General features: G+C 48.4%; 2 protein-coding genes across 4 annotated transcripts in view; both read left to right on the top strand.

The window, feature by feature from the left end:
- LOC135532301 (trinucleotide repeat-containing gene 6A protein-like) overlaps positions 1-12,323 on the top strand; it is a 42,359-nt gene extending 30,036 nt beyond the window's left edge. For all 3 annotated transcript variants that reach the window (XM_064959868.1, XM_064959869.1, XM_064959870.1), the window contains 3 exons: positions 4,147-4,194; positions 5,792-5,880; positions 11,907-12,323. In XM_064959868.1, the coding sequence (XP_064815940.1) occupies positions 4,149-4,194; positions 5,792-5,880; positions 11,907-12,221 (450 nt within the window). In that variant the 5' untranslated portion in view covers positions 4,147-4,148 and the 3' untranslated portion in view covers positions 12,222-12,323. The remainder of the gene's footprint in view (positions 1-4,146; positions 4,195-5,791; positions 5,881-11,906) is intronic.
- LOC135532299 (trinucleotide repeat-containing gene 6A protein-like) overlaps positions 12,228-25,037 on the top strand; it is a gene marked incomplete at its 5' end in the record, with an annotated part of 63,547 nt that continues 50,737 nt past the window's right edge. The window contains 3 exons of the mRNA XM_064959867.1: positions 12,228-14,307; positions 20,034-20,252; positions 20,958-21,259. Coding sequence (XP_064815939.1) covers positions 12,228-14,307; positions 20,034-20,252; positions 20,958-21,259 — 2,601 coding nt within the window. The remainder of the gene's footprint in view (positions 14,308-20,033; positions 20,253-20,957; positions 21,260-25,037) is intronic.

Below are 25,037 nucleotides of genomic sequence, written 5' to 3'. Positions count from 1 at the left end.
TTAGTACTGTCAACACTACGGTCCTCTATCAGTAGGTTAGTACTGTCAACAATAAGGACCTCTATCTGTAGGTTAGTACTGTCAACACTAAGGACCTCTATCAGTAGGTTAGTACTGTCAACACTAAGGACCTCTATCAGTAGGTTAGTACTGTCAACACTACGGTCCTCTATCAGTAGATTAGTACTGTCAACAATAAGGACCTCTATCAGTAGGTTAGTACTGTCAACAATAAGGTCCTCTATCAGTAGGTTAGTACTGTCAACAATAAGGACCTCTATCAGTAGGTTAGTACTGTCAACAATAAGGACCTCTATCAGTAGGTTAGTACTGTCAACACTACGGTTCTCTATCAGTAGGTTAGTACTGTCAACACTACGGACCTCTATCAGTAGGTTAGTACTGTCAACAATAAGGACCTCTATCAGTAGGTTAGTACTGTCAACACTAAGGACCTCTATCAGTAGGTTAGTACTGTCAACACTACGGTCCTCTATCAGTAGGTTAGTACTGTCAACAATAAGGACCTCTATCAGTAGGTTAGTACTGTCAACACTACGGTCCTCTATCAGTAGGTTAGTACTGTCAACAATAAGGACCTCTATCAGTAGGTTAGTACTGTCAACACTACGGTCCTCTATCAGTAGGTTAGTACTGTCAACACTACGGTCCTCTATCAGTAGGTTAGTACTGTCAACAATAAGGACCTCTATCAGTAGGTTAGTACTGTCAACAATAAGGACCTCTATCAGTAGGTTAGTACTGTCAACACTAAGGACCTCTATCAGTAGGTTAGTACTGTCAACAATAAGGACCTCTATCAGTAGGTTAGTACTGTCAACAATAAGGACCTCTATCAGTAGGTTAGTACTGTCAACACTAAGGTCCTCTATCAGTAGGTTAGTACTGTCAACAATAAGGACCTCTATCAGTAGGTTAGTACTGTCAACACTAAGGACCTCTATCAGTAGGTTAGTACTGTCAACAATAAGGACCTCTATCAGTAGGTTAGTACTGTCAACAATAAGGACCTCTATCAGTAGGTTAGTACTGTCAACAATAAGGACCTCTATCAGTAGGTTAGTACTGTCAACACTACGGTCCTCTATCAGTAGGTTAGTACTGTCAACACTACGGTCCTCTATCAGTAGGTTAGTACTGTCAACAATAAGGACCTCTATCAGTAGTTTAGTACTGTCAACATTAAGGACCTCTATCAGTAGGTTAGTACTGTCAACAATAAGGACCTCTATCAGTAGGTTAGTACTGTCAACACTAAGGACCTCTATCAGTAGGTTAGTACTGTCAACAATAAGGACCTCTATCAGTAGGTTAGTACTGTCAACAATAAGGACCTCTATCAGTAGGTTAGTACTGTCAACACTAAGGTCCTCTATCAGTAGGTTAGTACTGTCAACAATAAGGACCTCTATCAGTAGGTTAGTACTGTCAACACTAAGGACCTCTATCAGTAGGTTAGTACTGTCAACAATAAGGACCTCTATCAGTAGGTTAGTACTGTCAACAATAAGGACCTCTATCAGTAGGTTAGTACTGTCAACAATAAGGACCTCTATCAGTAGTTTAGTACTGTCAACATTAAGGACCTCTATCAGTAGGTTAGTACTGTCAACACTACGGTCCTCTATCAGTAGGTTAGTACTGTCAACAATAAGGACCTCTATCTGTAGGTTAGTACTGTCAACAATAAGGACCTCTATCAGTAGGTTAGTACTGTCAACAATACGGACCACTATCAGTAGGTTATTACTGTCAACAATAAGGACCTCTATCAGTAGGTTAGTACTGTCAACAATAAGGACCACTATCAGTAGGTTATTACTGTCAACAATAAGGACCTCTATCAGTAGGTTAGTACTGTCAACACTACGGTCCTCTATCAGTAGGTTAGTACTGTCAACAATAAGGACCTCTATCAGTAGTTTAGTACTGTCAACACTACGGTCCTCTATCAGTAGGTTAGTACTGTCAACAATAAGGACCTCTATCAGTAGGTTAGTACTGTCAACAATAAGGACCTCTATCAGTAGTTTAGTACTGTCAACACTACGGTCCTCTATCAGTAGGTTAGTACTGTCAACAATAAGGACCTCTATCAGTAGGTTAGTACTGTCAACAATAAGGACCTCTATCAGTAGGTTAGTACTGTCAACACTACGGTCCTCTATCAGTAGGTTAGTACTGTCAACAATAAGGACCTCTATCAGTAGTTTAGTACTGTCAACACTACGGTCCTCTATCAGTAGGTTAGTACTGTCAACAATAAGGACCTCTATCAGTAGGTTAGTACTGTCAACACTAAGGACCTCTATCAGTAGGTTAGTACTGTCAACACTACGGTCCTCTATCAGTAGGTTAGTACTGTCAACAATAAGGACCTCTATCAGTAGGTTAGTACTGTCAACAATAAGGACCTCTATCAGTAGGTTAGTACTGTCAACAATAAGGACCTCTATCAGTAGGTTAGTACTGTCAACACTAAGGACCTCTATCAGTAGGTTAGTACTGTCAACACTACGGTCCTCTATCAGTAGGTTAGTACTGTCAACAATAAGGACCTCTATCAGTAGGTTAGTACTGTCAACACTACGGTCCTCTATCAGTAGGTTAGTACTGTCAACAATAAGGACCTCTATCAGTAGGTTAGTACTGTCAACACTAAGGACCTCTATCAGTAGGTTAGTACTGTCAACACTAAGGACCTCTATCAGTAGGTTAGTACTGTCAACACTAAGGTCCTCTATCAGTAGGTTAGTACTGTCAACACTACGGTCCTCTATCAGTAGGTTAGTACTGTCAACACTACGGTCCTCTATCAGTAGGTTAGTACTGTCAACACTACGGTCCTCTATCAGTAGGTTAGTACTGTCAACAATAAGGACCTCTATCAGTAGGTTAGTACTGTCAACAATAAGGACCTCTATCGGTAGGTTAGTACTGTCAACAATAAGGACCTCTATCAGTAGGTTAGTACTGTCAACACCAAGGTCCTCTGTCTCAGTATGGTGGTCTGTATGAAACATGTTGGTATTACAGACTCGGTCAGTGAGAGGTTGAAAATGTCAGTGAAGACACTTATCAGTTTGTATGCTCGGAGTACACGCCCTGAGGACACGTCCTGGTCATCCGTCTGGCCCTGCGGCCTTGGGAATTTTGCCCTGTTTAAAGGTGTTGCTCACATCGGCTGCAGAGAGCGTGATCACACAGCCATCCGGAACAGCTGGTGCTCTCATTGCATGCTTCATTGTTGCTTGCCTCGAGGCGAACATAAAAGGCATTTTGCTAGTCTGGTTGGCCCTCGTCACTGTGCAGCTCCTGGCTGTGTTTCCCTTCATAGTCCGTAATAGTTTGAAAGCCCCCTGCCACATCCGACGAGCTTCAGAGCCGATTTCTTATAAGCGTCCGGATTAGTGTCCCGCTCCTTGAAAGCGGCAGCTCTAACCTTTTGCCTTTAGCTTTCTAGCCTTTAGCTTTCTAGCCTTTAGTTTTTAGCTTTTAGCTTTTAGCCTTTAGCTTTCTAGCCTTTAGCTTTCTAGCTTTTAGCTTTCTAGCCTTCAGCCTTTAGCTTTCTAGCCTTTAACCTTTAGCTTTCTAGCCTTTAGCCTTTAGTTTTTAGCTTTTAGCCTTTAGCTTTTAGCCTTTAGCTTTTAGCCTTTAGCTTTCTAGCCTTCAGCCTTTAGCTTTCTAGCCTTCAGCCTTTAGCTTTCTTGCCTGTAGCCCTATCCTTTAGCCTTTAGCTAGAGCTGACAGTTTTGTCTGTAGTATTTGTCTCTTCTTGTAAACCTGCTTTATTTCTTCGTCTACTTCCTGACGCTGTTAACATTTTAATGGTGTTTTTCTTCTATCCCTTGTTTCTGTCGCTATCCCCCTCTCTCGCTGTCCCCCTCTCTCGCTGTCCCCCTCTCTCGCTGTCCTCCTCTCTCGCTGTCCTCCTCTCTCGCTGTCCTCCTCTCTCGCTCTCCCCCTCTCTCGCTGTCCCCCTCTCTCGCTGTCCCCCTCTCTCGCTGTCCCCCTCTCTCGCTGTCCCCCTCTCTCGCTAACCTCCTCTCGCTGTCCCTCTCTCTTGCTGTCCCCCTCTCTCGCTATATCCTCATTTTCTTTCCTCTCTTCTGTCCTGTATCCTAGGCATGGCTCCAATTCGGGACTCGGTCAGCCACTCTCCTAACCAAACAGGTGACAGCCTTTTTATTTTACCCTTTGACCTCGACTCTTCTTCTCTCTGCCTTCCTGGACCTCTCCCTACACTACTCCAGTCAGACAAGGTCATTCCTGAATCCCAGTTCCCCCCGCCCAGGTGCTCACGTTAACGTTGGCTGTTGTTATGTAGTCTCAGAGTGTCGGTCATTGTCTGATCTCTTCTAGCGTAGACCGTCTCACCTTGTTATTCAACTTTAACTACCTTTGAACACAGCATGTGCTCCTACAAAGGTAGGGTTAGGGTTTAAAGGCACATAAAGGGAGAGAGGAGGAGGAGGAGGAGGGAGAGAACATTCTGACTGAGCAGGCAGACTAGACAACATTCAAGTAGAATTGGCAGCCATCGTGTGTGTGTGTGTGTGTGTGTGTGTCAGAATGAGTGTGGCTTTACAGAAAACCAAGGTGGTTAATTGCCAGAAGAGAAGAGCGGACACTGGAGACATGAATGGGTTCATTTAGTTCTGAGGAAGAGGTTCTCGTCGTAAAATAACAAACAGCCCCCTCCCCACCCTCCCCCACCCTCTCTCCAATGTCCCTCCAATATCCCTCTCTCACCTCCCTCCTCTCTCACCTCCCTCCTCTCACCTCCCTCCTCTCTCCCCTCCCTCCTCTGTCCCCCTTCCTCCCTCCCTCTCTCCCCTCCCTCCTCTCTCCCCTCCTCCCTCTCTCCATCATCTATCCCCTCCTGGTTGGCTGTAGCATCACACTGCTGAAACAAAATGGTGTCTGCTGACTAGACTGACACACACACTGTGAATGTCTGCATCATGATCACTGACATCACTGGGCTGGGTTAGAGGGACTGGGACAAGGTTAGAGACACAGGGACGGGTTAGAGACACAGGGACGGGTTAGAGACACAGGGACGGGTTGGGGGGACTGGGACGGGTTGGGGGGACTGGGCCGGGTTAGAGACACAGGGACGGGTTAGAGACACAGGGACGGGTTAGAGACACAGGGACGGGTTAGAGACACAGGGACGGGTTAGAGACACAGGGACGGGTTAGAGACACAGGGACGGGTTGGGGGGACTGGGACGGGTTGGAGGGACTGGGCCGGGTTGGAGGGACTGGGCCGGGTTGGAGGGACTGGGCCGGGTTGGAGACGCTGGGCCGGGTTGGAGGGACTGGGCCGGGTTGGAGGGACTGGGCCGGGTTGGAGGGACTGGGCCGGGTTGGAGGGACTGGGCCGGGTTGGAGACGCTGGGACTGGGCCGGGTTGGAGGGACTGGGCCGGGTTGGGAGGGACTGGGCCGGGTTGGGAGGGACTGGGCCGGGTTGGGAGGGACTGGGCCGGGTTGGGAGGGACTGGGCCGGGTTGGGAGGGACTGGGCCGGGTTGGGAGGGACTGGGCGGGTTGGGAGGGACTGGGCCGGGTTAGAGAGACATCAGGGAGACATCACAGTACTTCAACAATCCATCTTCTCACTCAGTAACAGGTGGACGTCTGGGTTCCATCCCTCCGTTTCCACCAATCAAACGTCAGATCAATGATTAGTGAAAGAATGTCCTGGTGTGTTCTCATGTGAGCTAACCTCCACCACCACCCCGTCTCTCCGTCTTCCTGTCCCCAGGTTTGGACCACCCTGGCCTGGATTCTCAGTATGAGAGTTGCCCCTGGAGCTCTGGTTCTCCCTGCAGCAGAGACAGTAACTGGGACAAGGTGGGTCCTCTGAGGTCCAAACGTAAATACGTTTGGTCTTGTCACTTGTATTTTCATCTTTAAACGTTATAATTTGATTCAGCTTTTACGGGAAACGCGTTCGGATGTCTCGACAAAAAAATGGAACGGACTGTTTTTCTGGTTGTTTTTGTAAATCCTTTAAATCCTTTACTGTAAAAAAAAAAAAAAAAAAAAAAAAACGATTGTATGATATTACTTAATAAGGAACATTTCCAAGTTTAGTTCGCATTACCCAATGTGAAGACGCTCCCTGACCTGAGAGTGTTGCATCTGACTGGTTTAGTTTAGTTTAGTTAGCATTACCCAATGTGAAGACGCTCCCTGACCTGAGAGTGTTGCATCTGACTGGTTTAGTTTAGTTTAGTTAGCATTACCCAATGTGAAGACGCTCCCTGACCTGAGAGTGTTGCATCTGACTGGTTTAGTTTAGTTTAGTTAGCATTACCCAATGTGAAGACGGCTCCCTGACCTGAGAGTGTCACATCTGACTGGTTTAGTTTAGTTTAGTTAGCATTACCCAATGTGAAGACGCTCCCTGACCTGAGAGTGTCTCATCTGACTGGTTTAGTTTAGTTTAGTTAGCATTACCCAATGTGAAGACGCTCCCTGACCTGAGAGTGTAGCATCTGACTGGTTTAGTTTAGTTTAGTTAGCATTACCCAATGTGAAGACGCTCCCTGACCTGAGAGTGTCTCATCTGACTGGTTTAGTTTAGTTAGCATTACCCAATGTGAAGACGCTCCCTGACCTGAGAGTGTAGCATCTGACTGGTTTAGTTTAGTTTAGTTAGCATTACCCAATGTGAAGACGCTCCCTGACCTGAGAGTGTCACATCTGACTGGTTTAGTTTAGTTTAGTTAGCATTACCCAATGTGAAGACGCTCCCTGACCTGAGAGTGTAGCATCTGACTGGTTTAGTTTAGTTAGCATTACCCAATGTGAAGACGCTAGCTCCCTGACATGAGAGTGTCTCATCTGACTGGTTTAGTTTAGTTTAGTTAGCATTACCCAATGTGAAGACGCTCCCTGACCTGAGAGTGTCACATCTGACTGGTTTAGTTTAGTTAGCATTACCCAATGTGAAGACGCTCCCTGACCTGAGAGTGTAGCATCTGACTGGTTTAGTTTAGTTTAGTTAGCATTACCCAATGTGAAGACGCTAGCTCCCTGACATCTGACTGGTTTAGTTTAGTTTAGTTAGCATTACCCAATGTGAAGACGCTAGCTCCCTGACATGAGAGTGTCTCATCTGACTGGTTTAGTTTAGTTTAGTTAGCATTACCCAATGTGAAGACGCTAGATCCCTGACCTGAGAGTGTAGCATCTGACTGGTTTAGTTTAGTTTAGTTAGCATTACCCAATGTGAAGACGCTCCCTGACCTGAGAGTGTCTCATCTGACTGGTTTAGTTTAGTTTAGTTAGCATTACCCAATGTGAAGACGCTCCCTGACCTGAGAGTGTCACATCTGACTGGTTTAGTTTAGTTAGCATTACCCAATGTGAAGACGCTCCCTGACCTGAGAGTGTCACATCTGACTGGTTTAGTTTAGTTTAGTTAGCATTACCCATTATGAAGACGCTCCCTGACCTGAGAGTGTCACATCTGACTGGTTTAGTTTAGTTAGCATTACCCAATGTGAAGACGCTCCCTGACCTGAGAGTGTCACATCTGACTGGTTTAGTTTAGTTTAGTTAGCATTACCCAATGTGAAGACGCTCCCTGACCTGAGAGTGTCACATCTGACTGGTTTAGTTTAGTTTAGTTAGCATTACCCAATGTGAAGACGGCTCCCTGACCTGAGAGTGTAGCATCTGACTGGTTTAGTTTAGTTAGCATTACCCAATGTGAAGACGCTCCCTGACCTGAGAGTGTCACATCTGACTGGTTTAGTTTAGTTTAGTTAGCATTACCCAATGTGAAGACGCTCCCTGACCTGAGAGTGTAGCATCTGACTGGTTTAGTTTAGTTTAGTTAGCATTACCCAATGTGAAGACGCTCCCTGACCTGAGTGTGTAGCATCTGACTGGTTTAGTTTAGTTAGCATTACCCAATGTGAAGACGCTCCCTGACCTGAGTGTGTAGCATCTGACTGGTTTAGTTAGCATTACCCAATGTGAAGACGCTCCCTGACCTGAGAGTGTAGCATCTGACTGGTTTAGTTTAGTTTAGTTAGCATTACCCAATGTGAAGACGCTCTCTGACCTGAGAGTGTAGCATCTGACTGGTTTAGTTTAGTTTAGTTAGCATTACCCAATGTGAAGACGCTCTCTGACCTGAGAGTGTAGCATCTGACTGGTTTAGTTTAGTTTAGTTAGCATTACCCAATGTGAAGACGCTCCCTGACCTGAGAGTGTTGCATCTGACTGGTTTAGTTTAGTTTAGTTAGCATTACCCAATGTGAAGACGCTCCCTGACCTGAGAGTGTCACATCTGACTGGTTTAGTTTAGTTTAGTTAGCATTACCCAATGTGAAGACGCTCCCTGACCTGAGTGTGTAGCATCTGACTGGTTTAGTTTAGTTAGCATTACCCAATGTGAAGACGCTCCCTGACCTGAGTGTGTAGCATCTGACTGGTTTAGTTTAGTTAGCATTACCCAATGTGAAGACGCTCCCTGACCTGAGAGTGTAGCATCTGACTGGTTTAGTTTAGTTTAGTTTAGTTAGCATTACCCAATGTGAAGACGCTCCCTGACCTGAGAGTGTCACATCTGACTGGTTTAGTTTAGTTTAGTTAGCATTACCCAATGTGAAGACGCTCCCTGACCTGAGAGTGTCACATCTGACTGGTTTAGTTTAGTTTAGTTAGCATTACCCAATGTGAAGACGCTCTCTGACCTGAGAGTGTCACATCTGACTGGTTTAGTTTAGTTTAGTTAGCATTACCCAATGTGAAGACGCTCCCTGACCTGAGAGTGTCACATCTGACTGGTTTAGTTTAGTTTAGTTAGCATTACCCAATGTGAAGACGCTCCCTGACCTGAGAGTGTTGCATCTGACTGGTTTAGTTTAGTTTAGTTAGCATTACCCAATGTGAAGACGCTCCCTGACCTGAGAGTGTAGCATCTGACTGGTTTAGTTTAGTTAGCATTACCCAATGTGAAGACGCTCCCTGACCTGAGAGTGTAGCATCTGACTGGTTTAGTTTAGTTAGCATTACCCAATGTGAAGACGCTCCCTGACCTGAGAGTGTAGCATCTGACTGGTTTAGTTTAGTTTAGTTAGCATTACCCAATGTGAAGACGCTCCCTGACCTGAGAGTGTTGCATCTGACTGGTTTAGTTTAGTTTAGTTAGCATTACCCAATGTGAAGACGCTCCCTGACCTGAGAGTGTCACATCTGACTGGTTTAGTTTAGTTTAGTTAGCATTACCCAATGTGAAGACGCTCCCTGACCTGAGAGTGTTGCATCTGACTGGTTTAGTTTAGTTTAGTTAGCATTACCCAATGTGAAGACGCTCTCTGACCTGAGAGTGTAGCATCTGACTGGTTTAGTTTAGTTAGCATTACCCAATGTGAAGACGCTCCCTGACCTGAGAGTGTAGCATCTGACTGGTTTAGTTTAGTTTAGTTAGCATTACCCAATGTGAAGACGCTCCCTGACCTGAGAGTGTCACATCTGACTGGTTTAGTTTAGTTAGCATTACCCAATGTGAAGACGCTCCCTGACCTGAGAGTGTCACATCTGACTGGTTTAGTTTAGTTTAGTTTAGTTAGCATTACCCAATGTGAAGACGCTAGCTCCCTGACCTGAGAGTGTTGCATCTGACTGGTTTAGTTTAGTTTAGTTAGCATTACCCAATGTGAAGACGCTCCCTGACCTGAGAGTGTAGCATCTGACTGGTTTAGTTTAGTTTAGTTAGCATTACCCAATGTGAAGACGCTAGCTCTCTGACCTGAGAGTGTTGCATCTGACTGGTTTAGTTTAGTTTAGTTAGCATTACCCAATGTGAAGACGCTCCCTGACCTGAGAGTGTCTCATCTGACTGGTTTAGTTTAGTTTAGTTAGCATTACCCAATATGAAGACGCTCCCTGACCTGAGAGTGTCTCATCTGACTGGTTTAGTTTAGTTTAGTTAGCATTACCCAATGTGAAGACGCTCCCTGACCTGAGAGTGTAGCATCTGACTGGTTTAGTTTAGTTTAGTTAGCATTACCCAATGTGAAGACGCTCCCTGACCTGAGAGTGTCACATCTGACTGGTTTAGTTTAGTTTAGTTAGCATTACCCAATGTGAAGACGCTCCCTGGCCTGAGAGTGTAGCATCTGACTGGTTTAGTTTAGTTAGCATTACCCAATGTGAAGACGCTCCCTGACCTGAGAGTGTAGCATCTGACTGGTTTAGTTTAGTTAGCATTACCCAATGTGAAGACGCTCCCTGACCTGAGAGTGTAGCATCTGACTGGTTTAGTTTAGTTTAGTTAGCATTACCCAATGTGAAGACGCTCCCTGACCTGAGAGTGTAGCATCTGACTGGTTTAGTTTAGTTAGCATTACCCAATGTGAAGACGCTCCCTGACCTGAGAGTGTAGCATCTGACTGGTTTAGTTTAGTTTAGTTAGCATTACCCAATGTGAAGACGCTAGCTCTCTGACCTGAGAGTGTAACATCTGACTGGTTTAGTTTAGTTTAGTTAGCATTACCCAATGTGAAGACGCTCCCTGACCTGAGAGTGTAGCATCTGACTGGTTTAGTTTAGTTAGCATTACCCAATGTGAAGACGCTCCCTGACCTGAGAGTGTAGCATCTGACTGGTTTAGTTTAGTTAGCATTACCCAATGTGAAGACGCTCCCTGACCTGAGAGTGTAGCATCTGACTGGTTTAGTTTAGTTAGCATTACCCAATGTGAAGACGCTAGCTCCCTGACCTGAGAGTGTCACATCTGACTGGTTTAGTTTAGTTTAGTTAGCATTACCCAATGTGAAGACACTCTCTGACCTGAGAGTGTAGCATCTGACTGGTTTAGTTTAGTTTAGTTAGCATTACCCAATGTGAAGACGCTCCCTGACCTGAGAGTGTAGCATCTGACTGGTTTAGTTTAGTTTAGTTAGCATTACCCAATGTGAAGACGCTCCCTGACCTGAGAGTGTAGCATCTGACTGGTTTAGTTTAGTTTAGTTAGCATTACCCAATGTGAAGACGCTCCCTGACCTGAGAGTGTCACATCTGACTGGTTTAGTTTAGTTTAGTTAGCATTACCCAATGTGAAGACGCTAGCTCCCTGACCTGAGTGTGTAGCATCTGACTGGTTTAGTTTAGTTAGCATTACCCAATGTGAAGACGCTAGCTCCCTGACCTGAGAGTGTAGCATCTGACTGGTTTAGTTTAGTTTAGTTAGCATTACCCAATGTGAAGACGCTCCCTGACCTGAGAGTGTCACATCTGACTGGTTTAGTTTAGTTTAGTTAGCATTACCCAATGTGAAGACGCTCCCTGACCTGAGAGTGTCACATCTGACTGGTTTAGTTTAGTTTAGTTAGCATTACCCAATGTGAAGACGCTCCCTGACCTGAGAGTGTCACATCTGACTGGTTTAGTTTAGTTTAGTTAGCATTACCCAATGTGAAGACACTAGATCCCTGACCTGAGTGTTGCATCTGACTGGTTTAGTTTAGTTTAGTTAGCATTACCCAATGTGAAGACGCTCCCTGACCTGAGAGTGTCTCATCTGACTGGTTTAGTTTAGTTTAGTTAGCATTACCCAATGTGAAGACGCTCCCTGACCTGAGAGTGTTGCATCTGACTGGTTTAGTTTAGTTTAGTTAGCATTACCCAATGTGAAGACGCTCCCTGACCTGAGAGTGTCACATCTGACTGGTTTAGTTTAGTTTAGTTAGCATTACCCAATGTGAAGACGCTCCCTGACCTGAGAGTGTCACATCTGACTGGTTTAGTTTAGTTAGCATTACCCAATGTGAAGACGCTCCCTGACCTGAGAGTGTCACATCTGACTGGTTTAGACAGAACCATAACCCTATTAATAAAAGTTTGATTTTCTTTTCAAGGTGCTGGTAGACTCGAACTGCAGTGACACGCCTTCCTCCTCCTCCTCCTCCTCGGCAGCCGGCAACGACCCCGAGCTCCCCTCAGAATGCATGGACACGGACTCTGCCTCTAGCTCTGGTGGCTCGGAGAAGAACTTGGTCACGGCGATGTCGTCGTCGCCGCCGCCTCCCGGCGCTAAAGGAAACGGAGGCCGTAACGGGAACCGCTTCTCCCCTCTGGCGTTGACGAACGGCGGCGTTCCTCCCGTTAACATCGTGACGTGTAACGGGGCGGTGAAAGGCCCCAACGACGCCTCCGCCCCCCGCCGACGGTAGCCACGGCAACAAGCCGAGCCCCTGGGCGTCGGCCAACGGTGCTGGTGTGACCCCGGCACTTTGAACCCAAAAGTTAACCACAGTGCCTGGCCCGGTCCCCAGGGACCCTCTGGCTGTACGATTGGCCAGCAGGGAGGCTCTCTGGGCTGGGGAGGGATACGACCGGACAGCCTCCTCCTGAATGATGCTACTATCAAGCCTCGCCACCTGAACACGACCAACGGACCAAATAACACTACGAACGCCATCGACACCTCTAGTGTACCGAACTCTACAGGCGCCTCAGTGCACAGGAACGAGTCTGGTTCGGGGCTGCGTTCCTGGGGAGGAGGAGGAGGAGGAGGAGGAGGAGGAGGAGGAGGAGCGGGGTCAGAGCTTGGAGATCAGCTCTCCAACGGTACCCTGTCTGGCGCCCAGCACCCCCACAGCGAGGGCCTGGCAGGGGGCTTCTCTAAGCCCTGGGGGGCCTCGGGCCCTGGAGACACTGTGAACGGCCAGGGACACGGCCCTGCTGCTGCTGCTGCTGTTTACAACAGTAAAACTAACAGCAAGGCCACTGTAGGGAGGTGGGACTCTGCTTCTCCACACAACCTGGGGACTGGAGGAGGGGCGGGCAATGGGAACGGAGTGGGTCCTGCCGGGATCCCCCGGCCATGGGGCAACGCCTCCTCCTCTTCTTCCTCCTCTTCCTCTGGCTCTTCCTCTAACAGGCAACCCCCCAATGGGGAGTGGAGCTCGTTGCCCGGTAACAAATCTCAGGACTCCGACGACGGACGGAAGTCAGGGGGAGGAGCCAACGGCTGGAAGAGTCTTGAAGACGACGCCCTCAGGATGGGAGGAGGAGTGCAGGGACCTGCGAGCGTTGGAACGTCTGGCGCCAGTGAGGGGAGCGGGGAGAGCTCTGGAGGCCGTAGCTTAGACAGGAACGACCCCCGTCGACGAGGCCCCCTCCCTGGGTCTACTCAAGTCCTCTCCTGTTCAGACGTGGACCCCCGTGTCCTCTGCAACACCGGCTGGGGCCAGACCCCCGTACGCCAGAACACCGCCTGGGACGTCACCTCTCCCGCCCCCAGACCCGATGACAGGAAACCCGGTAACGGAGGCCCTGGCTGGGGATCGAAAAGCCACGCCGCTCGTTCTCAGACCTCCAGCTTTGGAGGATGGCGTGGGGGGGACGGCGGCCCGGGCCCAGAGTCAGGAGGGTCTGGCTGGGTAGAGCAGAAGACGTTGTCTGGGTGTGGAGACAGAGACAACAAAGGTCCTGGAGGAGAGCGAGGATGGGACCACAGTAACCCTTCCTCTACCTGGGGGAACAGCCAGAAGGAGGACCTCTCCAACACCTGGATCAACCCTCCGAAACCACAAAAGCAGGGCTGGGGGATGGGTGGTGGAGACCGCTCCAGAGGAGGAGGGAGCAGCTACTGGGGTCAGCCCCAGAAGACTAGCGTGTCTGGGGGATGGGACAACGACAGCGACCGTTCAGGGTCTGCAGGATGGGGCGAGCCCGGCCGCCCGTCCAACACCAACCCCGACGAAAGCAGCAGCACCTGGGGTGGCAGCGGAGGGACCCCTGACCACCCCAGCAACCCTCACTCTGGCTGGGGAGAGCCCCCCGTGTCCAACCCCGCCGGACACAAACCCCAGAACCACCAGACCCAGGGAGGGTGGGGCGAGCCTGCCATGAAGCCCAGCCACCCCTCTCAGAGCTGGGGAGACCCGGCCGAGTGGGGTAAAGATCCAGACGTCAACCCGGACCCTCGAGGACCTCCACCAGGCGGTCCCCACCCCTCCAAACCCAGCGGCTGGACTGGGGTGGCGGTCCCAGCTGGACCCTCCCACAAGGAGGAGGAGTCGACGGGGTGGGAGGAGCCTAGTCCCGAGTCGGTGAGGAGGAGGATGGAGATCGATGATGGCACCTCGGCGTGGGGAGACCCCAGCAAATACAACTGTAGCGGGGTCAATTTGTGGAACAAGACCAGCCAATCAGAGCAGGATGCCATGGCCATGACCAAACCCCCCCAGCCCCAGCAGCAGCCCCCACCACCCCTGACTAACATGACCAACAAGGACAAGACCTGCAGCTCTGGTGAGTGGAGGGAGCTGTACACACACACACACACACACACACACAGTGTCCTCCACCTCCCCTTTGTGTGTGTGTGTTTTTTAGGGTTGCGTCATCCTTCTGGAATGTTCTACAGCATTGATTTTTCTCTCTGAGCTGTGAGTGCAGGCAGAAACACAGACCTTTGTTTAGACTGAAATACAGATAGTTGCAGGGGGGGGTTAGACTGAGACAGGAAGGGGGAGAGAGAGACAGGAAGGGGGAGAGAGAGACAGGAAGGGGAGAGAGAGACAGGAAGGGGGAGAGAGAGACAGGAAGGGGGAGAGAGAGACAGAAAGGGGGAGAGAGAGACAGAAAGGGGGAGAGAGAGACAGGAAGGGGGAGAGAGAGACAGGAAGGGGAGAGAGAGACAGGAAAGGGGAGAGAGAGACAGGAAGGGGGAGAGAGAGACAGAAAGGGGGAGAGAGAGACAGAAAGGGGGAGAGAGACAGAGACAGAAAGAGGGGGGGGGGGGGATGTATAAAAATGAATCAAGGTCCAGGGCTCTATAAAAATCACTCACAGGTCCAGGGCTCTATAAAAATCACTCACAGGTCCAGGGCTCTATAAAAATCACTCACAGGTCCAGGGCTCTAAATATCTGCATTGCAGAGAACGCAGACAGAATCATGGAATCCAGACGTTATCAAACTTCGTAGGGAATCAACTAAATGTATTGAACCTAGTAGGGAATCAAGTAAATGTATTGAACCTAGTCGGGAATCCAGACATTATCAAACTTAGTAGGGAATCAAGTAAATGTATTGAACCTAGTAGGGAATCAACTAAATGTATTGAACCTAGTCGGGAATCAAGTAAATGTATTGAACCTAGTCGGGAATCAACTAAATGTATTGAACCTAGTAGGGAATAAACTAAATGTAATGAACGTAGTAGGGAATCAACCAAATGTATTGAACCTAGTAGGGAATCAGGCGCTAAACAACAACAGCCTCTTGCTCGGTGCTAAACAACAACGGCCTCTTGCTAGGCGCTAAACAACAACAGCCTCTTGCTAGGCGCTAAACAACAACGGCCTCTTGCTAGGCGCTAAACAACAACAGCCTCTTGCTAGGCGCTAAACAACAACGGCCTCTTGCTAGGCGCTAAACAACAACAGCCTCTTGCTCGGTGCTAAACAACAGCCTCTTGCTAGGCGCTAAACAACAACGGCCTCTTGCTAGGCGCTAAACAACAACAGCCTCTTGCTAGGCGCTAAACAACAACAGCCTCTTGCTAGGCGCTAAACAACAACAGCCTCTTGCTAGGTGCTAAACAACAACGGCCTCTTGCTAGGCGCTAAACAACAACGGCCTCTTGCTAGGCGCTAAACAACAACGGCCTCTTGCTAGGCGCTAAACAACAACAGCCTCTTGCTAGGCACTGAACAACAACGGCCTCTTGCTAGGTGCTGAACAACAACAGCCTCTTGCTAGGCACTGAACAACAACAGCCTCTTGCTAGGCGCTAAACAACAACAGCCTCTTGCTAGGCGCTAAACAACAACAGCCTCTTGCTAGGCGCTAAACAACAACAGCCTCTTGCTAGGCGCTAAACAACAACGGCCTCTTGCTAGGCGCTAAACAACAACGGCCTCTTGCTAGGCGCTAAACAACAACGGCCTCTTGCTAGGCGCTAAACAACAACGGCCTCTTGCTAGGCGCTAAACAACAACGGCCTCTTGCTAGGCGCTAAACAACAACGGCCTCTTGCTAGGCGCTAAACAACAACGGCCTCTTGCTAGGCGCTAAACAACAACGGCCTCTTGCTAGGCGCTAAACAACAACGGCCTCTTGCTAGGCGCTAAACAACAACGGCCTCTTGCTAGGCGCTAAACAACAACGGCCTCTTGCTAGGCGCTAAACAACAACGGCCTCTTGCTAGGCGCTAAACAACAACAGCCTCTTGCTAGGTGCTAAACAACAACCTCTTGCTAGGCGCTAAACAACAACGGCCTCTTGCTAGGTGCTAAACAACAACCTCTTGCTAGGCGCTAAACAACAACGGCCTCTTGCTAGGTGCTAAACAACAGCCTCTTGCTAGGTGCTAAACAACAACGGCCTCTTGCTAGGCGCTAAACAACAACGGCCTCTTGCTAGGTGCTAAACAACAACGGCCTCTTGCTAGGTGCTAAACAACAACGGCCTCTTGCTAGGCGCTAAACAACAACGGCCTCTTGCTAGGCGCTAAACAACAACAGCCTCTTGCTAGGCGCTAAACAACAACAGCCTCTTGCTAGGCGCTAAACAACAACAGCCTCTTGCTAGGCGCTAAACAACAACAGCCTCTTGCTAGGCGCTAAACAACAACAGCCTCTTGCTAGGCGCTAAACAACAACGGCCTCTTGCTAGGTGCTAAACAACAACAGCCTCTTGCTAGGCGCTAAACAACAACAGCCTCTTGCTAGGTGCTAAACAACAACAGCCTCTTGCTAGGCGCTAAACAACAACGGCCTCTTGCTAGGCGCTAAACAACAGCCTCTTGCTAGGCGCTAAACAACAACAGCCTCTTGCTAGGCGCTAAACAACAACGGCCTCTTGCTAGGCGCTAAACAACAACGGCCTCTTGCTAGACGCTAAACAACGGCCTCTTGCTAGGCGCTAAACAACAACAGCCTCTTGCTAGGCGCTAAACAACAACAGCCTCTTGCTAGGCGCTAAACAACAACAGCCTCTTGCTAGGCGCTAAACAACAGCCTCTTGCTAGGCGCTAAACAACAACAGCCTCTTGCTAGGCGCTAAACAACAACAGCCTCTTGCTAGGCGCTAAACAACAACAGCCTCTTGCTAGGCGCTAAACAACAACAGCCTCTTGCTAGGCGCTAAACAACAACAGCCTCTTGCTAGGCGCTAAACAACAACAGCCTCTTGCTAGGCGCTAAACAACAACAGCCTCTTGCTAGGCGCTAAACAACAACGGCCTCTTGCTAGGCGCTAAACAACAACGGCCTCTTGCTAGGCGCTAAACAACAGCCTCTTGCTAGGCGCTAAACAACAGCCTCTTGCTAGGTGCTAAACAACAACAGCCTCTTGCTAGGTGCTAAACAACAACGGCCTCTTGCTAGGCGCTAAACAACAACGGCCTCTTGCTAGGCGCTAAACAACAACAGCCTCTTGCTAGGCGCTAAACAACAACGGCCTCTTGCTAGGTGCTAAACAACAACAGCCTCTTGCTAGGCGCTAAACAACAACGGCCTCTTGCTAGGCGCTAAACAACAACGGCCTCTTGCTAGGCGCTAAACAACAGCCTCTTGCTAGGCGCTAAACAACAGCCTCTTGCTAGGTGCTAAACAACAACAGCCTCTTGCTAGACGCTAAACAACGGCCTCTTGCTAGGCGCTAAACAACAACAGCCTCTTGCTAGGCGCTAAACAACAACAGCCTCTTGCTAGGTGCTAAACAACAGCCTCTTGCTAGGCGCTAAACAACAACAGCCTCTTGCTAGGCGCTAAACAACAACAGCCTCTTGCTAGGCGCTAAACAACAACAGCCTCTTGCTAGGCGCTAAACAACAACAGCCTCTTGCTAGGCGCTAAACAACAACAGCCTCTTGCTAGGCGCTAAACAACAACAGCCTCTTGCTAGGCGCTAAACAACAACAGCCTCTTGCTAGGCGCTAAACAACAACAGCCTCTTGCTAGGCGCTAAACAACAACGGCCTCTTGCTAGGTGCTAAACAACAACGGCCTCTTGCTAGGCGCTAAACAACAACGGCCTCTTGCTAGGCGCTAAACAACAACGGCCTCTTGCTAGGCGCTAAACAACAGCCTCTTGCTAGGTGCTAAACAACAGCCTCTTGCTAGGTGCTAAACAACAACAGCCTCTTGCTAGGTGCTAAACAACAACGGCCTCTTGCTAGGCGCTAAACAACAGCCTCTTGCTAGGTGCTAAACAACAGCCTCTTGCTAGGTGCTAAACAACAACAGCCTCTTGCTAGGCGCTAAACAACAACAGCCTCTTGCTAGGCGCTAAACAACAACAGCCTCTTGCTAGGCGCTAAACAACAACAGCCTCTTGCTAGGCGCTAAACAACAACAGCCTCTTGCTAGGTTCTAAACAACAACAGCCTCTTGCTAGGTGCTAAACAACAACGGCCTCTTGCTAGGCGCTAAACAACAACAGCCTCTTGCTAGGTGCTAACTGGAATTAAAGGGGGAAAACGGAAACCTGGATAAACAAAATGATGAAACTGAATTTGGGGTGGGCCAACTACACTGTTTGTTATTGATCTAGAAACCCAGCCAGTCTGTTATTGATCTAGAAACCCAGCCAGTCTGTTATTGATCTAGAAACCCAGCCAGTCTGTTATTGATCATCTCAGTCTAGAAACCCAGCTAGTCTGTTATTGATCATCTCAGTCTAGAAACCCAGCCAGTCTGTTATTGATCATCTCAGTCTAGAAACCCAGCCAGTCTGTTATTGATCATCTCGGTCTAGAAACCCAGCCAGTCTGTTATTGATCATCTCAGTCTAGAAACCCAGCCAGTCTGTTATTGATCATCTCAGTCTAGAAACCCAGCCAGTCTGTTATTGATCATCTCAGTCTAGAAACCCAGCCAGTCTGTTATTGATCTAGAAACCCAGCCAGTCTGTTATTGATCTAGAAACCCAGCCAGTCTGTTATTGATCTAGAAACCCAGCCAGTCTGTTATTGATCATCTCAGTCTAGAAACCCAGCTAGTCTGTTATTGATCATCTCAGTCTAGAAACCCAGCTAGTCTGTTATTGATCATCTCAGTGAGTACAACAGCAGAGTTGAGAAGGTACAAGGTTACCTGCCATTTACAAAGCTCCACCTCACATACCCCTCCCCTCCTCCTCCCCCTCTCTTCTCCTCCTCCCCCTCTCTCTCTCCTCCCCTCCTCTCTCTCTAGAAACCCCCCTCTCTTCCCTCATCTCTCTCTCTCCTCCCCTCCTCTCTCTCCTCCTCCTCTCTCCTCCCCTCTCTCTCCTCCCCTCTCTCTCCTCCCCCCTCTCTCTCCTCCCCCTCTCTCTCCTCCCCTCCCTCCCTCTCTCCCTCCCCTCCTCCCTCTCTCCACCTCCCCCTCCCTCTCCCCTCCCTCTCTCCCCTCCCCTCTCTCTCCCCTCCCCTCTCTCTCCCTCTTCTCTCTCTCCCCTCCTCCCCCTCTCTCTCCCCTCTTCTCTCTCCCCTCTTCTCTCTCTCCCCTCTTCTCTCTCCCCCTCTTCTCTCTCCCCTCCTCCCTCTCTCTCCCCTCCCTCCCTCTCTCTCTCCCCTCTTCCCCCCTCTCTCTCTCTCCCCTCTTCCCCCCTCTCTCTCCCCTCCTCCCCCTCTCTCTCTCTCTCCCCCCTCCCCCTCTCTCTCTCTCCCCTCCTCCCCCTCTCTCTCTCTCCCCCTCTCTCTCTCTCTCTCTCTCCTCCTCCCCCTCTCTCTCTCCCCTCCTCCCCCTCTCTCTCTCCCCTCCCTCTCTCTCTCTCTCTCTCCTCTCTCCCCCCTCTCTCTCTCCCCTCCCCCCCTCTCCTCTCTCTCCCTCCTCCCTCCCTCCTCCCCTCCTCTCTCCCCTCCTCCCCCCTCTCTCTCTCCCCCCTCCTCTCTCTCTCTCCCTCCCTCCCCCTCTCTCTCTCCCCTCCTCTCTCTCTCTCTCTCCTCCTCCCTCTCTCTCTCTCCCCTCCTCCCCCTCTCTCTTTCTCTCTCTCTCTCCCCTCCTCCCGCTCCCCCCCCTCTCCTCCTCCCTCTCTCTCCTCCTCCAGGTTGGGGTGAACAGTACACAGGTCCCCAGAAGATGGAGTCGGGAACGTGGGGTGATCCGCCAGGCCCCCCCGTCTCTGTGGACAACGGGACATCGGCCTGGGGGAAACCCATGGACACTAGCTCCACCTGGGAGGAGCAGAGAGACAGAGGAGACAGAGGGGACAACTCTGCGACAGGAGGCTGGGAAGGACCTGGAGCACAGAACCACCACAAACCTGGTGAGACCCCCTCGTGTCTCTCTCCAGGCCCCTTCGTGTCTCTCTCCAGGCCCCCTCGTGTCTCTCTCTCCAGGCCCCCTCGTGTCTCTCTCTCCAGGCCCCCTCGTGTCTCTCTCCAGGTCCCCTCTTGTCTCTCTCCAGGCCCCCTCGTGACATCTCTCCAGGCCCCCTAACGTGTCTCTCTCCAGGTCCCCTCGTGTCTCTCTCCAGGTCCCCTCGTGTCTCTCTCCAGGCCCCCTCGTGTCTCTCTCCAGGCCCCCTCGTGTCTCTCTCCAGGCCCCCTCGTGTCTCTCTCCAGGCCCCCTCGTGTCTCTCTCTCCAGGCCCCCTCGTGTCTCTCTCTCCAGGCCCCCTCGTGTCTCTCTCCAGGTCCCCTCGTGTCTCTCTCTCCAGGTCCCCTCGTGTCTCTCTCTCCAGGCCCCCTCGTGTCTCTCTCTCCAGGCCCCCTCGTGTCTCTCTCTCCAGGCCCCCTCGTGTCTCTCTCTCCAGGTTTAATTCCTTCGTCGTCTCTCTCTCCAGGTCCCCTCGTGTCTCTCTCCAGGTCCCCTCGTGTCTCTCTCCAGGCCCCCTCGTGTCTCCAGGTTTAATTCCTTCGTCGTCTCTCTCTCCAGGTCCCCTCGTCTCTCTCTCCAGGTCCCCTCGTGTCTCTCTCCAGGTCCCCTCGTGTCTCCAGGTTTAATTCCTTCGTCCTCTCTCCACCCTCCAGGTCCCAAGCCCATGCAGCAGGAGAGTAGTACCTGGTGTGGGGAGGAGGTGTCGTGCCGGGCCAGTTGGGAACCGGAGGAGGAGGTGGAGGTCGGGATGTGGATCAACACCCCAAGTCACCGAGACCGGGACAGAGACGGCCACAGAGAGAACCACAGAGACCGGGACAGAGACGGTCACAGAGACGGCCACAGAGACCGGGACAGAGACGGTCACAGAGAGAACCACAGAGACGGTCAGGACAACAGGAACAACGGGCCACAGCAACACAGCTGGAACTACATGAAGAAAATCCCCCCCAAGGTATTACTGAGGCTTCTAGCTGTAGTTAAACTTCTAGTTATATTAACCCAGGTCTCTGTATTACTGAGGCTTCTAGCTGTAGTTCAACTTCTAGTTATATTAACCCAGGTCTCTGTATTACTGAGGCTTCTAGCTGTAGTTCAACTTCTAGTTATATCAACCCAGGTCTCTGTATTACTGAGGCTTCTAGCTGTAGTTCAACTTCTAGTTATATTAACCCAGGTCTCTGTATTACTGAGGCTTCTAGCTGTAGTTCAACTTCTAGTTATATTAACCCAGGTCTCTGTATTACTGAGGCTTCCAGCTGTAGTTCAACTTCTAGTTATATTAACCCAGGTCTCTGTATTACTGAGGCTTCCAGCTGTAGTTCAACTTCTAGTTATATTAACCCAGGTCTCTGTATTACTGAGGCTTCCAGCTGTAGTTCAACTTCTAGTTATATTAACCCAGGTCTCTCTGTATTACTGAGGCTTCTAGCTGTAGTTCAACTTCTAGTTATATTAACCCAGGTCTCTGTATTACTGAGGCTTCTAGCTGTAGTTCAACTTCTAGTTATATTAACCCAGGTCTCTGTATTACTGAGGCTTCCAGCTGTAGTTCAACTTCTAGTTATATTAACCCAGGTCTCTCTGTATTACTGAGGCTTCTAGCTGTAGTTCAACTTCTAGTTATATTAACCCAGGTCTCTGTATTACTGAGGCTTCCAGCTGTAGTTCAACTTCTAGTTATATTAACCCAGGTCTCTGTATTACTGAGGCTTCCAGCTGTAGTTCAACTTCTAGTTATATTAACCCAGGTCTCTGTATTACTGAGGCTTCCAGCTGTAGTTCAACTTCTAGTTATATTAACCCAGGTCTCTCTGTATTACTGAGGCTTCTAGCTGTAGTTCAACTTCTAGTTATATTAACCCAGGTCTCTGTATTACTGAGGCTTCCAGCTGTAGTTCAACTTCTAGTTATATTAACCCAGGTCTCTCTGTATTACTGAGGCTTCTAGCTGTAGTTCAACTTCTAGTTATATTAACCCAGGTCTCTGTATTACTGAGGCTTCCAGCTGTAGTTCAACTTCTAGTTATATTAACCCAGGTCTCTCTGTATTACTGAGGCTTCTAGCTGTAGTTCAACTTCTAGTTATATTAACCCAGGTCTCTCTGTATTACTGAGGCTTCTAGCTGTAGTTCAACTTCTAGTTATATTAACCCAGGTCTCTGTATTACTGAGGCTTCCAGCTGTAGTTCAACTTCTAGTTATATTAACCCAGGTCTCTGTATTACTGAGGCTTCTAGCTGTAGTTCAACTTCTAGTTATATTAACCCAGGTCTCTCTGTATTACTGAGGCTTCCAGCTGTAGTTCAACTTCTAGTTATATTAACCCAGGTCTCTCTGTATTACTGAGGCTTCCAGCTGTAGTTCAACTTCTAGTTATATTAACCCAGGTCTCTGTATTACTGAGGCTTCTAGCTGTAGTTCAACTTCTAGTTATATTAACCCAGGTCTCTCTGTATTACTGAGGCTTCCAGCTGTAGTTCAACTTCTAGTTATATTAACCCAGGTCTCTGTATTACTGAGGCTTCCAGCTGTAGTTCAACTTCTAGTTATATTAACCCAGGTCTCTCTGTATTACTGAGGCTTCTAGCTGTAGTTCAACTTCTAGTTATATTAACCCAGGTCTCTCTGTATTACTGAGGCTTCTAGCTGTAGTTCAACTTCTAGTTATATTAACCCAGGTCTCTCTGTATTACTGAGGCTTCCAGCTGTAGTTCAACTTCTAGTTATATTAACCCAGGTCTCTCTGTATTACTGAGGCTTCTAGCTGTAGTTCAACTTCTAGTTATATTAACCCAGGTCTCTGTATTACTGAGGCTTCTAGCTGTAGTTCAACTTCTAGTTATATTAACCCAGGTCTCTGTATTACTGAGGCTTCCAGCTGTAGTTCAACTTCTAGTTATATTAACCCAGGTCTCTCTGTATTACTGAGGCTTCTAGCTGTAGTTCAACTTCTAGTTATATTAACCCAGGTCTCTGTATTACTGAGGCTTCTAGCTGTAGTTCAACTTCTAGTTATATTAACCCAGGTCTCTGTATTACTGAGGCTTCCAGCTGTAGTTCAACTTCTAGTTATATTAACCCAGGTCTCTGTATTACTGAGGCTTCTAGCTGTAGTTCAACTTCTAGGCTTCTAGCTGTAGTTCAACTTCTAGTTATATTAACCCAGGTCTCTGTATTACTGAGGCTTCTAGCTGTAGTTCAACTTCTAGTTATATTAACCCAGGTCTCTGTATTACTGAGGCTTCTAGCTGTAGTTCAACTTCTAGTTATATTAACCCAGGTCTCTGTATTACTGAGGCTTCCAGCTGTAGTTCAACTTCTAGTTATATTAACCCAGGTCTCTGTATTACTGAGGCTTCTAGCTGTAGTTCAACTTCTAGGCTTCTAGCTGTAGTTCAACTTCTAGTTATATTAACCCAGGTCTCTGTATTACTGAGGCTTCTAGCTGTAGTTCAACTTCTAGTTATATTAACCCAGGTCTCTCTGTATTACTGAGGCTTCCAGCTGTAGTTAAACTTCTAGTTATATTAACCCAGGTCTCTGTATTACTGAGGCTTCCAGCTGTAGTTCAACTTCTAGTTATATTAACCCAGGTCTCTGTATTACTGAGGCTTCTAGCTGTAGTTCAACTTCTAGTTATATTAACCCAGGTCTCTCTGTATTACTGAGGCTTCCAGCTGTAGTTCAACTTCTAGTTATATTAACCCAGGTCTCTGTATTACTGAGGCTTCCAGCTGTAGTTCAACCTCTAGTTATATTAACCCAGGTCTCTGTATTACTGAGGCTTCCAGCTGTAGTTCAACTTCTAGTTATATTAACCCAGGTCTCTGTATTACTGAGGCTTCTAGCTGTAGTTCAACTTCTAGTTATATTAACCCAGGTCTCTGTATTACTGAGGCTTCTAGCTGTAGTTCAACTTCTAGTTATATTAACCCAGGTCTCTCTGTATTACTGAGGCTTCTAGCTGTAGTTCAACTTCTAGTTATATTAACCCAGGTCTCTCTGTATTACTGAGGCTTCTAGCTGTAGTTCAACTTCTAGTTATATTAACCCAGGTCTCTGTATTACTGAGGCTTCTAGCTGTAGTTCAACTTCTAGTTATATTAACCCAGGTCTCTGTATTACTGAGGCTTCTAGCTGTAGTTCAACTTCTAGTTATATTAACCCAGGTCTCTCTGTATTACTGAGGCTTCTAGCTGTAGTTCAACTTCTAGTTATATTAACCCAGGTCTCTCTGTATTACTGAGGCTTCCAGCTGTAGTTCAACTTCTAGTTATATTAACCCAGGTCTCTCTGTATTACTGAGGCTTCCAGCTGTAGTTCAACTTCTAGTTATATTAACCCAGGTCTCTCTGTATTACTGAGGCTTCTAGCTGTAGTTCAACTTCTAGTTATATTAACCCAGGTCTCTCTGTATTACTGAGGCTTCCAGCTGTAGTTCAACTTCTAGTTATATTAACCCAGGTCTCTGTATTACTGAGGCTTCCAGCTGTAGTTCAACTTCTAGTTATATTAACCCAGGTCTCTGTATTACTGAGGCTTCTAGCTGTAGTTCAACTTCTAGTTATATTAACCCAGGTCTCTGTATTACTGAGGCTTCTAGCTGTAGTTCAACTTCTAGTTATATTAACCCAGGTCTCTGTATTACTGAGGCTTCTAGCTGTAGTTCAACTTCTAGTTATATTAACCCAGGTCTCTGTATTACTGAGGCTTCCAGCTGTAGTTCAACT

Source organism: Oncorhynchus masou, unplaced genomic scaffold (genome assembly GCF_036934945.1).
Source record: "Oncorhynchus masou masou isolate Uvic2021 unplaced genomic scaffold, UVic_Omas_1.1 unplaced_scaffold_1808, whole genome shotgun sequence".
Lineage (NCBI taxonomy): Eukaryota > Metazoa > Chordata > Actinopteri > Salmoniformes > Salmonidae > Oncorhynchus > Oncorhynchus masou.
The sequence above is the reverse complement of the archived record's forward strand: the minus strand, read 5'-3'. Positions and strand labels throughout refer to the sequence as shown.